Source organism: Amphiprion ocellaris, chromosome 1 (assembly GCF_022539595.1).
Source record: "Amphiprion ocellaris isolate individual 3 ecotype Okinawa chromosome 1, ASM2253959v1, whole genome shotgun sequence".
NCBI classification, from domain to species: domain Eukaryota; kingdom Metazoa; phylum Chordata; class Actinopteri; family Pomacentridae; genus Amphiprion; species Amphiprion ocellaris.
Window position 1 is genome coordinate 36,392,842 of NC_072766.1, and position 12,541 is coordinate 36,405,382.

At 38.9% G+C, this 12,541-nt stretch overlaps 1 protein-coding gene across 1 annotated transcript in view; it reads left to right on the forward strand.

Moving 5' to 3' along the window:
• Positions 1–12,541, forward strand: part of iqgap1 (IQ motif containing GTPase activating protein 1) — a 72,599-nt gene that overhangs the window by 38,512 nt on the left and 21,546 nt on the right. The window contains exons 6-15 of the mRNA XM_023285357.3: positions 1,626–1,693; positions 2,061–2,174; positions 3,881–4,059; positions 4,925–5,012; positions 5,097–5,254; positions 5,834–5,918; positions 6,003–6,166; positions 6,990–7,150; positions 7,244–7,368; positions 8,469–8,632. Coding sequence (XP_023141125.2) covers positions 1,626–1,693; positions 2,061–2,174; positions 3,881–4,059; positions 4,925–5,012; positions 5,097–5,254; positions 5,834–5,918; positions 6,003–6,166; positions 6,990–7,150; positions 7,244–7,368; positions 8,469–8,632 — 1,306 coding nt within the window. The remainder of the gene's footprint in view (positions 1–1,625; positions 1,694–2,060; positions 2,175–3,880; positions 4,060–4,924; positions 5,013–5,096; positions 5,255–5,833; positions 5,919–6,002; positions 6,167–6,989; positions 7,151–7,243; positions 7,369–8,468; positions 8,633–12,541) is intronic.

Below are 12,541 nucleotides of genomic sequence, written 5' to 3' on the forward strand. Positions count from 1 at the left end.
GTTTTTATGTAAAACATGAAATTGTCTGGGTGACCCCGAACTTTGGAACAGTAGTGTATCTTCATTCACCTTTAAATTAAAAGACCACTGTAAGCGATGCATGCAGTTCATCCAGCTGCTGTTTACCTGGGACAGCTGTGCAGCAGCATTGCAACACAGTATTTAATATGACACTAAACCAAAACAAAAAAAAAATTATGTAATTTAATGGTTCAAAGTCAAGACATTAAACCTCTTAACCCCAAAACCTGCCATCAGAATAAAAAGGCATGTTTTCTGTAAATAAATACCAGTAAGCGTCATTAGAGTGAGCATGTTTGACATGTGGTTCTGTCAGGAAAAATAGCCGAAAAAAAGATTAAAATTATGATATTTCATCAAAACCATTTGATTATACATGTTTCATTCTAACTTTTAAAAATGTTTGCGTCAGATCCCCTAAAAAACCAAAAATACTTCTCTCCTTATTGCACCTGAAAAGCCGTGATTGATTCATCTGTGACCAACAATCAAAAATTCATAGACTTGTCAAGTGAACTGCAGTGTGGTTCTACAACAGTATACAGAGGAGTTATCACATTACAACAAGATAAATGGTATAATGCTATAACAATATGATTTTTTGTAATGAGAAAAACATTGTATTACAACATTAAACATTTGATGTTTTGTCATGGTGTAGCCATATTCCTCAATTTATTTGCTCTCTGTGCACATTTCCTCATTTAAAGTTTAAGTTTCATGCTAAACGAAAAAGATGTACCATTAAACTGAAAAAAAACATCTTATTATAACATGAAAGTGATATATATTTCTTTCACTGTGGCACAGTATGCTTAAATAGAAAATGACATGACAATATTACTTTCAAAAATGTTGCACAAGTTGATTCCATGTTGTTTCAGTTTTTTGTGAAACAAATGATCAAGGACATTCAATCTTTGTTTATGACTTTTTGAATGAAATATGGTATAACAGAGTCATTTTGCACAGAAGGCAATTCAGAGTTCTCTACACTTCTAGTCTTGATTGTGCTGTTTCCATGGAGGTGCAGGAGTTTATACTGCAGTGAAAAATGAACCCATACTGAGTAAAAATGTGACATTAGTAAAGAAATTCCCAGAAAATGCCTGAAGTTCAGAGGATTAAGTGCAGTTTGCTTCTGCAGTCAAGAGTCAGACTGGAGGAGAAAAACAAGAAGATTTTCATCTTCACACTGAAAGTGAACTTTGCTACTTGTTACATCATTCAGTTTAAATCATATAAAGTTATTCTGTAATATAAGACTCTCTACTCCTATAAAAGCAGCTCAGTTGTCAGTTTTCCTCTCTGCGTAATCGTAACTGAACAACAACATGAGAACCCTCAGTGATCTCCAGCATCTAAACAGCAAAGTGACACGAATGGCAGCTTAGCAGGAGTTGAAACATCTGTTTTCTGGCTTTAAACTGACACTCAGCCAGACCTGTCAGCCTTTGAACCTCCTTTACCACCTTAAATGCTTTCTTTCACCATCCTAATCAGACACGGTAACAGTATGTGCTGTACTCTTCCCCGTCCTTGTGTGACATTCAGCCCTTACGTCATGTTTCTGTATTCATTTTCCTTTGTCATCTCTTTTACAGCCTGTACTTGTTCAAACTGGGTTTGGCCCCTCAGATCCAGGACCTGTATGGAAAAGTAGATTTCACCGGTAAGAGTCTGAAAACACAGGTCGTCTGTTTTCCTCGTTGCCTCCCTGTTAACCCAGTTATGTCACCTTAAATCCAGACAGTTACAAACGTTGCTGTGCTGCCAAAGTTAATGCCAATCTTAAAATGTGCTGAGTTTGTCGGCAGAGCTGAGAGTAAAGAGGCAGAGTGTGGAGGAGCTGCTGCAAAAGTGACTCTGTGAGCTTTTCCTGTCGGTGAAAAGTTCCCGCTCAGTCCCAGAAATCTGATTATCACACATGAGCCAGGAACAGTCTGTCTCCACGTCTCCCCCCGTTCCCCTCTGTTTTTTTTTTCTTTCACTGCAATCCACCGATCTGTTCCTTCTGCTCTGTCTTCTCTCTTTCCCAGAGGAGGAGATCAACAACATGAAGAGCGAGCTGGAAAAGTATGGAATCCAGATGCCCGCCTTCAGCAAGATTGGCGGGATTTTGGCCAATGAGCTCTCAGTGGACGAAGCTGCATGTGAGAAAAGACTCAGATGTCACTAGGAAGAGGGCAGGGACTCAGAGCTGCAGATTTGCTGTAGATTTTAGTTAAATACAGGCTTTTAATACATGCTTTGATAATGAAAAAGACATAGATCTCCTGATTCCCATAAAGGTCAACACAAATTAGCTTTTTTTAAAAAATATAATTAGTGTATATTTGACTATATTTCATGCTTTTAATATATGTTTTTATAATAAAATAGATATAGCTCTCCTGATTCCCATAGAGATCTATGCAAATTAGCATTTTTTGGATATACTTAGTGTATATTTTAGTATATTTTATGCTTTTAGTACATGCTTTGATAATATAATAGATGCAGTTCTCCTGGACCTTATAAAGGTCAATGCAAACTTGCTTAATTTTTCAGATATATTTACCTAAGAAATCCAATCTCACCATTTTTTCTGCATCAGTTTTTAAGCACAAGCTCATCTATTGATGCCAGTTCCAAATCTGGTTTGTCAGTATATTAAATCAACCAAAGGTCTGCAATAAAAATAGCTGAAGTTATATATGATTTTAATATTAATAGCAAGACAGGAAACATTTACAGCTGAAGTTTTTAAAAAATTTCTCAGTTTTAATAGCTATTAAAGTTGTTTTTGTCTTTGTGTACCACACAGATTCACACTGATTTTCTCCAATTTTCCAGGAAAACAATTTAACTTCTAATTTGTCAATAAACTTTAAAATTCAAGGAAATAGATTTTATTCATGTAAGAACATTTTGTTCTTGAAAATGACTAACTGCCTTTCATTGCCAATTTTAATTTTGCAAATTCCAAAGGAAATCTAATCATATATCAGATGAAATAGAAAGCTAAAAGTACTGATAGATTGTATAATTATTATTTGCTTTCTTGCAGAATGTAATACTGATCCTGTGTTAAATGTAAAGCTACAGCCAGAGGTTGTTTCTTATTAGACAAAGTACTAATAATATGCCTGGAAACTTGAAAGTTCAAGGGAATAGATTTTATTCATGGAAGTGCATTTTAGTCATGAGAACCACTAACTGTCTTTCACTGCTAATTTAAAGTCTGCAAATTCCAAAATGAATCTAATCAACCACATAAAAGATCAAATAAAAAATACTGATAGATTATATTTCTTAATTGCTTTCTTGCAGAGTGTAATACTGATAGTAGACTGTTTTCTTAGCTTAGCATGAAGAAAGAGGGAAACCGTTAGCCTTAGCTCTGTTCAAAGGTTAATAAATCAACCGACCAGCAACCATTAAAAGCTTATAAATCAACTCCTTATCTCGTGTTTGTTTAGTATGTGCAGAAATGAAGTCAGGAGGTCACTATGTCAGACCAATAAATAGAAACTGTTATTATTACAGGACAAACAGAATCTAATCTTATAGGCAGATTTTTTTTAACCTACAAGCAGTGCAGATATTGTTATTTCCCCCTTGTTTGATCCATTTCAATTAAAAAAAACAACTTTATTTGTTCCCTGGAGGCAGTTTGAATTGCAATTCTTCTACTGAATTAAAAGTCAAATCTTTTAATCTAACTTTTGGCAAGATGGATATCTTTTTCAAAATGCCAAACTGTTCCTTTAAGGTCAAATACCACATATATTACATTAACTAATTATCAGATAAAACACAGAGAAAAAAATCCATCAGAATTCGTGTGAATCTTCATCATCGTCTCCTCCATCCTCAGTACACGCTGCTGTGATCGCCATCAACGAGGCCATTGATCACGGGATACCAGAGGGAACGCTGGCCGCCATGCAGAACCCAAACGCCATGTTAGTCAACCTGGACTCCAGCTCGGCCCAGCAGTACCACGACACACTGTACCGGGCCAAAGGAGAGAAGGTGGCCAACTCACGCAAGAGGGTAAGAAATCTGCAGTGTTCTGGTTTCACAGGTTCAGCGATGAACGGCAGCCTGAGGCCCTTAAAATCAGAGAGAATGTAAAATTCTCATATATTTTAACATTGAAAAGTTCACTGGCACTTTGATTAGAAATAATTGAGCATGGAGCCTGAAGCCTATGAATATTTTGGTGTTAGGCGGCAAAATGTTGAAGCCACAGAAACCAGGAAGACAGCAAAAATTAAGGTGGCTGATCAATGATCTGAGAGAGTGAAATAAAATCGCTTGATCTTTTTTGACAGATCTGTCAGAAACTTCCTTGTAGTGATGGATAAATGTCAGATATGTTCTGAATTATGATTTAAAACATAAAAAATATATATTTTGACAACAGGCAAAGCAAATCAATGGCCAAAATTACCCTAAGAATTGAGGATAAGAGAAGAATAAGATGAAGAAGCTGCAGAAGAACAGGAAGAAGCAGAAGAAGAAGAAGAATCAGAAGAAGCATCTGAAGAAGCAGCAGCAGAAGAAGCAGAATTAGAAGAATCAGAAGAAGAAGAAACATCAGAGGAAGAAGAAAAAGAAGCAGCAAAAGAAGAACAAGCAGAAGAAACAGAAGAAGCAGCAGAAGAACAGAACAAAGCAGAAGCAACAGATGAAGAAAAAGAAGCAACAGAAGGAGAATAAACATCAAAGGAAGAATTAGAAAAAGATGAAGAAGCATCAGAAGAAGATGAAGCAGAAGAAGAACTGGAAGAAATAGAGGCAACAGATGAAGAGGAAGAAGCAGCAGACAAAAGTCCCTTTTATGTTTTTGTCTGGTGTGCTTTCGGAAGAATCTGATGATATTTAGTGTTAATGTTTGGTTTCTGTGCTCCAACAGCAAATGGAGAACGCCGAAGCAGAGAGAGATATCTACGATGAGCTCCTCACGCAGGCTGAAATCCAGGGGAACGTCAACAAGGTCAACGGTAAGAGAAGCATTTATTCACTGATTTATGAATTTATCTCAGTTTGTATGGCACACTTGTGAAATGTCGACTTCTATCCAACAGTGAGCAACGCCCTGAGTGCTGCTGAACAGGCTCTCCTGAGCGGAGACGAGGACAAGTTATACGAGGCGCTGAAGGCGATGGGCATCCAGAACCTGCAGCCCCAGAACAAAGGCTGGTACCTGAAACAGCTGCAGGGCGACCGGGAGAATAAAGAGCAGGTAGGATCTTGTTATGTTAATACGACTATATATTTACATTACAATGTTTTGACATCACTGGGCGAAAATTTCCCACTGACCTTTCAGCATAGTGTGATTAAAATGGTCTGAGAGGAAGTCTTACTCTGTTTATAGGCTTTAAAGATCAGTGATCAGACACTTTGGCAAATCAAATGTTGTTTTATTCAAAGTAATTAAGAAAATGTTAAAAGCAAAAAGGCAGTGGTTGGAGTTGGACATGGTGGCGTAAACAGAGGACTTTCACTCAGCAAAGTTTGGTTGAAATCCCATGTGAAGCCACGAGTGAATGTTGACCTTTAGCTTGACTGTTTTTGTACTTTTTGCACGATTTCTGGGGCTTAAAATGGAGATTGAAGAGCTGCAGGAGGAGATCGGTATTTTCAAATTCTGGTGGTTTCCCAGATGCAGCAGTTTCAGTTGATTATCTATAGGTTTTAAGAGTTTGATCGCACAAACCAAACAATTGAAAAATATCCTGGGACCTGGGTACTTTTTTTCACCATATGTTATAAAAATGTTGAGAAACCTACAAAACGTCTGCTGATCTTTTGCTTTTAGACGTCTCCAGGAGAGGCGCTGACCAAAGACGAGCTGCAGAGCGGCGTCGATGTGGCCAATGAGATAGCACAAGGCTACCTAAAGAGTAAGCACATAGACGCGAACAAAATCTGTCTCACAATCCGACTGTGTCTATTAGAAATAATGTTAATTTTCTGTCTGTGTGCAGTGTTGAAGGCAGTGGAGCGCATCAATGCTGCCATCAGAGCAGGCGTTGCAGAGAAGACGGTGGAGGAGCTCATGAATCCAGAAGCTCAGCTCCCTGAAGTCTATCCGAACGCTGCAGATCTGTACCAGAGAGAGCTGTCCAGCCTGCAGCAGCAGAGCCAAGAGGTACAAAACTCACAGCCAAAATACAATACAGTGTGAAGAACCCACACCTGCACCGTTCTCAGCATGAAAACCTGTGATCATGTTGCTGTTGAGGCTAAATTACAGGACCGGTTCACCTGAAAATAAAAACTCTTTACTTCGTCATATGTTGGACCCACACAAGTGTTTCTGGAGTTCCTGTTATCACAGGTGTGGTGCTGTAGTCTAAATCTCTGCAGAGTTAAGTTTTTATTTGATGAGAAACGCCACTGCTTTGGCTCATTTTAAATAACATATAAATTTAATGCATGATAATTTAGCTTTTTTCAACTGCAAATTTTAGCTTCTGTGTTAAGCCACAGTGCTGTGGTGTTGAAATAGTCTCTTAAATTATTAATTAATTGCTCATATATCTATCGTTGCCTGTAGTGTAAAATTAGTCATCTGTCTGTGCTTTCTCTGTAGCTCAAGTGTTTTGTTAGTTATCTTTCCACAACTCGTATGAAAAAATTACAGGATTAAAAACAAATTGTGCACGTTTCAGGATGTGGTTCACAAAAGAGCAGTTTACATCTATGTTGCTCTTTTGAAAGAAAAACCTCCACTGTGTAGTATGTATTTAAATGAAGCTTCTTTTATCTGATTTGACCAAACCTCCTTCTAATCACACTGTGACATATGTGATGTGTTGTGGGGCAGAATAGCAAGAAAGGCATAAAAGCTGCATCGCATTTCTGAACTGCTGGTGAGACAGTTTCCATTATAAGTTATAACAACACAAACACCAACACACTGTCCTGCCTTATCTGACATATGCAGTAAATCTGTGGCCTCTGTCCTGCAGGGCTCCCTGTCCCACCCCGAGCTGCTGGTTGCCGTGGAGATGCTGTCGGCGGTGGTACTGATGAATGAGGCGATGGATGTGGGAGACCGAGCGGCTCTCTGGAAACAGCTGTCCAGCACCGTTACTGGACTCAGCAATGTGGAGGATGAGTATGCACAGAGGTGAGCGCCCAGTCAGAGTCACTGATTTCCATATGTTTTCTGCTTGAACCAGTTCAGGCTGTTCATGTAGTCGCTGTCCGTCTGTGTTATCAGATATATGGATGAGCTGATGCGTCTTAAAGCTGCAGCCAGGGAGGAAGGATGCGACTATCTGACCTGGAACGACATCCAGGCCTGCGTCGACCAAGTCAACCTGACTGTTCAGGAGGAGCACGAACGTAAGAGGCACACAGTCGCATCTGTTTACAGCCTCATAGTTCATCAGTAGACCCTAGAATCTCCTCGTGTTTTTTCATTTCTTTAACATACTACTGGTGCTGACGAGGTGTATTTGAGTGTCCATATGGAGCCTTATTCTGCATCTTTTCGCAGTTATTCCCGATGTAGAGAGAGCGTATGTGGCCACCTAAATATAAACAGCTGCATCCAGTGTTTCCTTATTTTTAGTGCGATGGCTCCAAATACTTCTAGTTAAAACATCTTTGGACTTTCCGGAGAGGCGCCATGGTGCAGTCCTATTTATCCTACAATGGCAGTTTGAGTGCTCAAGATATTGCTGTCATAGATATGAAATTCTGCAACATTGCAATGAGTTTTTTTGATTGTGTGACTTTTAGGACTGTATAAATACATGTCCTTACTTTATGTAATTTGTAGGAAACATAAGTTTTGTCCAGCTTGGTTAGTGTTCTGTCACTGTGCAAAAGTTGTATTTGTGACCAACCAAGGGACTGCTGTTAGCCTTAAAGCTAACTCTGGTTTGCATCAAATGATATTTGTTCAAATTTGCACATATAAATATGATTAAATCAATAGACGGGCGATTAAATGTAATGTATACACACGGTCTAAACCACAGATTTATTTAAATGGAAAATATTTAATCACAACTCAGACTGCTAAAAATAGTTGCCAGCTAAGCTAATAAGCTGATAGTGTTGTAATGCTGAGGATTTTATGATAAACATCTTAAAATAATTAGATTTCTAAATAGTTTACAACGAATACTACATGAATAGTTGATACAGCATGGACATAGTAAGTACCTGTGCAGTAGAATATAACTCTAATTTCTATAATGAGCTCTGTGACCCCAAAAATTTAAGTTTATTTGCAAATTCAGGAGTACAACCACAAGTCTAATTCAAACATAATATTTTTCTTATTTGTTAATTAACTGATGATGCCACTGCTTCACTGACTTTACAGACATCATTTTCTTGCTGTCTTCAGACTCATTCTCTCAGATTAACTTCATGATCTATAGACTTGTGTAGTGTTATTAAGTCTATTTGTGTGCCTGACTGTGTGTTTTTAGGAATTGCCGCTATCGGACAGATCAATGAGGCTCTGGACGAAGGGGATCCCATGAAGACTCTGGCGACGCTGCAGAACGCCTCAGCGAAGCTCACAGACGTGGATCCGTCAGTGGCTCAGCATTACCACGACAAACTGCTGGAGGCCCGAAGAGAAAAGGCACACGTAAGACATGTTTCTGAAGCTAAGCGTAGAAAATAGATGTCGAGGCTATCAACCACAGATACATGAGAAACCGTCAGTGTCATCTGACATTTGCTTTTCTGTGTGTATCTAGTATTCTGATGAGCAGTATGCAAACAGCTCATGCAAACAGGGCCTGAATACAGCTACATCCAGTATCTGTCAACGCTTCTTTACTGTAACTCACACAGCTGAAAGTTTTCAGGGCTGCATTTCACTGGATAGATGTATTTTAGCGATTCTGATGAATGTTCTCATAGTGCAGTTAGTGTAAACAAACTGTGAGGGTTTAGAAATATGCAGTTGAGCACAATTCAAACAGTAAGCAGCTGGACAAGATCTTAGATTTCTCCTCTAAAGTACTGGACAGAGCCTGACGAGGCATCAGGGCAGATTATTTTGATAACGTAAACAGCTCAGATTAATAATGCATTCTTAAATAGCAGTTTGTTTGCAACTTTTTGATATACACTGATCAAATTCAAGATTTTGCTTCCATAGCTTGCCTTATTTTAGACAAGTGTAAAGAAAATATTGGAGATACATATATAGGTGTTTTTTTTTACCATACTTTTTTTTTGCATCCTTAAAAGACAATTGCAGTACTGATATTTAAAGTCTTTTTTTCTGACTCTGAGCCAGAAATCGCTACTTTATTAACAATTACATACATCAGACTTCCTAATATAAAATATTCCAAAGGATTTAGCAGAGGAGCTTGTTTATTTAGCAAATACAGTCTGATTTATTTGTAAAAACATGGTAAAAATTATTTGGGGAGTGATAAAAATAGATATCCAAAATCCCCTCTGTAAAAAAACCTTTGACTCTCATGTCAGCGAAATGAGAGAAACATTTTGAAGATGACTTCATCCAGTATTCAGTTTCCTGCTCTGGAAATTCCTGCAAATTAGTGCAAGTTAGGTTAATAATGCTGCAATTATACATTTAAACACAAAGTTTCACAAAACTGTCAATACAAAGAACAATTGTTCTGTGTAAGTAATCAACTAGCGAAGTTTTATAGTGATATTTATTAGTTAAACTTTTTACCCCATTCATCTGTAGTGATGTGTCTTAGAATTTGAGAATTTTGTACTACATTTTAAACATTAACGTTGAACTAAGAAAAATATTTATGGCTAATTTAAGCACAGAATCAATCCCATATTACTGTATATGAGGGGACTGGATTCCTTTCATCACTCCAGAGTTCTGACGTCTCCATCATGGTGCTTTACAGGACATTTAGAAGCTGAATTTTCTGTACTGAGTTGTTGTAACACACTCAGATTCGTTCAGTGAATGTGATTCTGTAGCTCAAAGGGATCTGAGGAGCATCAGAGCTGCAGATGGCTTCATGTGACTCAGGCCTCCGAGCGCCACATGACTTGAGCAGACGCTGATGTCATGATGTGATCATCTTTTTTCCACCACTCACTTCCTGTCATACATCTGTGCAGGTCATGTACGTTTGTCTGTGGCTCTAAATCTCTCTGAGGCCGGATGGATCTGTTCTGTTGTCTTTGATTTGTTTTACACTCATAACTTTAGAACAGGTTGCACTAATTGAGCAGAAGCACCGTGTTTCTGGAATGTCCAGCTCTCTGTGACTCATTTGCTTGTGTTATCGTGACTTGATGGATGTGAGCTGATGAATGTGGTTCTTGTGTGCGTTTGTGCAGCACATTTGCATGTGATGCAACAAGCTGAGCACCTTATGTGGGGTTTTCCTGTTAAAGCAAACATTAGAGAGCTGGTCAGAGTGCAACACCTGGTTAAAGCTGCAGTGCAGAGGAGGTGAAAATACCTACCAAGCATAATGGGAAACTTTTTGTTACTCAAAAGAGGCAGACGGTGTTTTTTTACTGTGAGGTGGGCACAGATATTTACAGGAAAAGCCCAAGTAATCAGAGGTCTTAACCTTTCTGTTCCTGTTGCAGTGTAGAATCCAACAGCTTAGACCAGAGTGCAACAAAACACCGTCAATATTAGCTACTGGTTGCAACTCCAGTTCTGTGAGAACATAGGAAATAGAACAATGGAGGTTTATTATTTCACCCTTATATGGTGAATCTGACATTGTTGTCGGCGATGGTGCAGAGTTGAGGACTTACTTGCTGGGGACACTGAGAATGCAGAAAAATGGCTCTTGTCAGTATTAAGCCCATACAGCTTATTTTCCAGGGTTGCTCAGAAGTACCTAACCAAGAGTCTGTACTTTTTTTTCCGATTGAAAACAGCATTGAAACAGGTTTTATAGGAACAGTTCTTGCAGTCAGGACATGCACAAAAAGTTTGGGGTACTCCCCTAAAACGGTTCCCGCAGTGGAAAACTGCCTTGAGTTAAAAGTTCCTTCCCAATTTCTTAAAGAGCTCATGTTTTTCTTTTTGGGGTTTATCCCTTTCCTTTTGTGTTTGAGCTTTTTTGTGTCTGTAAAAGGTCTTTGAACTTGCAAAGCTCTAATTTCACGTCGGAAACTTGTTGCTTCTTACCTGTCTTGTTTGATGACTTTTTGTCGGTTACTTATCTATGTCATCATGTAACACATTTTCATGTCACCTACCTAGCAGCTAATTTGGTCCTCAAACAAACCATTGTTTCCTCACTAAAGCCACTTCTGGTGAGATCTGTGTCTCTATACTCAGAGATCTGAAGTTAATAATCAAAGCTACCTTGCTTTCGCTGAGCTAGTTGACCAATCAGAGCAGACTGGGCTTTACAGGAAGGGGGGCCTTAAAGAGACAGGAGCTAAAACTGAGCGTTTCAGATAGAAGGTTAGAAGAGCTGCTACAGCAATGTACAATATGTGAAAAATAATGTGTCTTTTGGACATTAAAGCATGTAAGCCTATTCAGTTACACTCCAAAAAATATAATAATTATGAACCTATAAATGTGTAGAATATGGGTTCTTTAAGTTACATTGGAGGATTTGTACCACTGTCTTGTCTATTAAATATAAAGCCACAGCGAAGTCACTCTTAGTTTTGTATAAAACTTTCAATAACAGAGAAATGGCTCACCTGAATAGGCTAAAAATGAGGGCACAAAAAGGATAAAAAGAGGTGCTGCAGCAATGCACAGAAAGACAAAAATAATGTGTTTGTGGACCAATCAAGCATGTAAACATCTACGCTAAAGATAAAATCACAAGCCTGTAAATGTGCAGAATCTAGGCTGTTTAAGAATGTATCTCGCTGGATCATTTTAGCAGTGAGTCTGTTTTTGTCCTGTGTAAATACTGATAAAGGAAACTTCTTATCAAGTTCAGAGTCCAAAATACTTGGCCGCTGCCCACGCTGCTTTAAACATCAACATTATCAGTCACATCCAAAATCTTGGATTAAATACATCATTGGGGAAGTCGGCTTTCAAAACGGTCACCAAAAAGAAAAAAAATGGATTGGAAAAACATTGAGCTATTTTCCTGCTGATTTCACAGCCATAGGAAATAACAAGCCGGCCTCAGTCACTTGCTTCCATAAAAGGGCAGAAAGCTGACCACTGTGGGCATGAACACACCTTCCTCTGGTTGTCGGCTGGTGAATGTGGCTGATTGAGGTGATGAGCTGAAGATGGAGGAAGCGGTTAGAGGAGTGTGAGCTTCCTGCTGGGTTTCAAAGGGTGGATGGCAGTGAGGTTTTGCCATCTGAGAAGGGGATGTATCTCTGAGATGCAGGTGATGCGAGGTCAGGGGAGTTTGGACAAGAAGGAACGACAAAGCTTGTTTTCTTCAGCTTCTTGGCGTCGCCTCATTAGCTCCGCAGTATTAGAACGTTAGTCAGAGCGACAGTCAGAGCAGAGGTTGGCTTTGACTGCGAGCTCAGGGCTGTGCCTAGATAAACAGCAGGAAGTCCTGCCCAGACTCTACTCACTAACAAGCTCAAT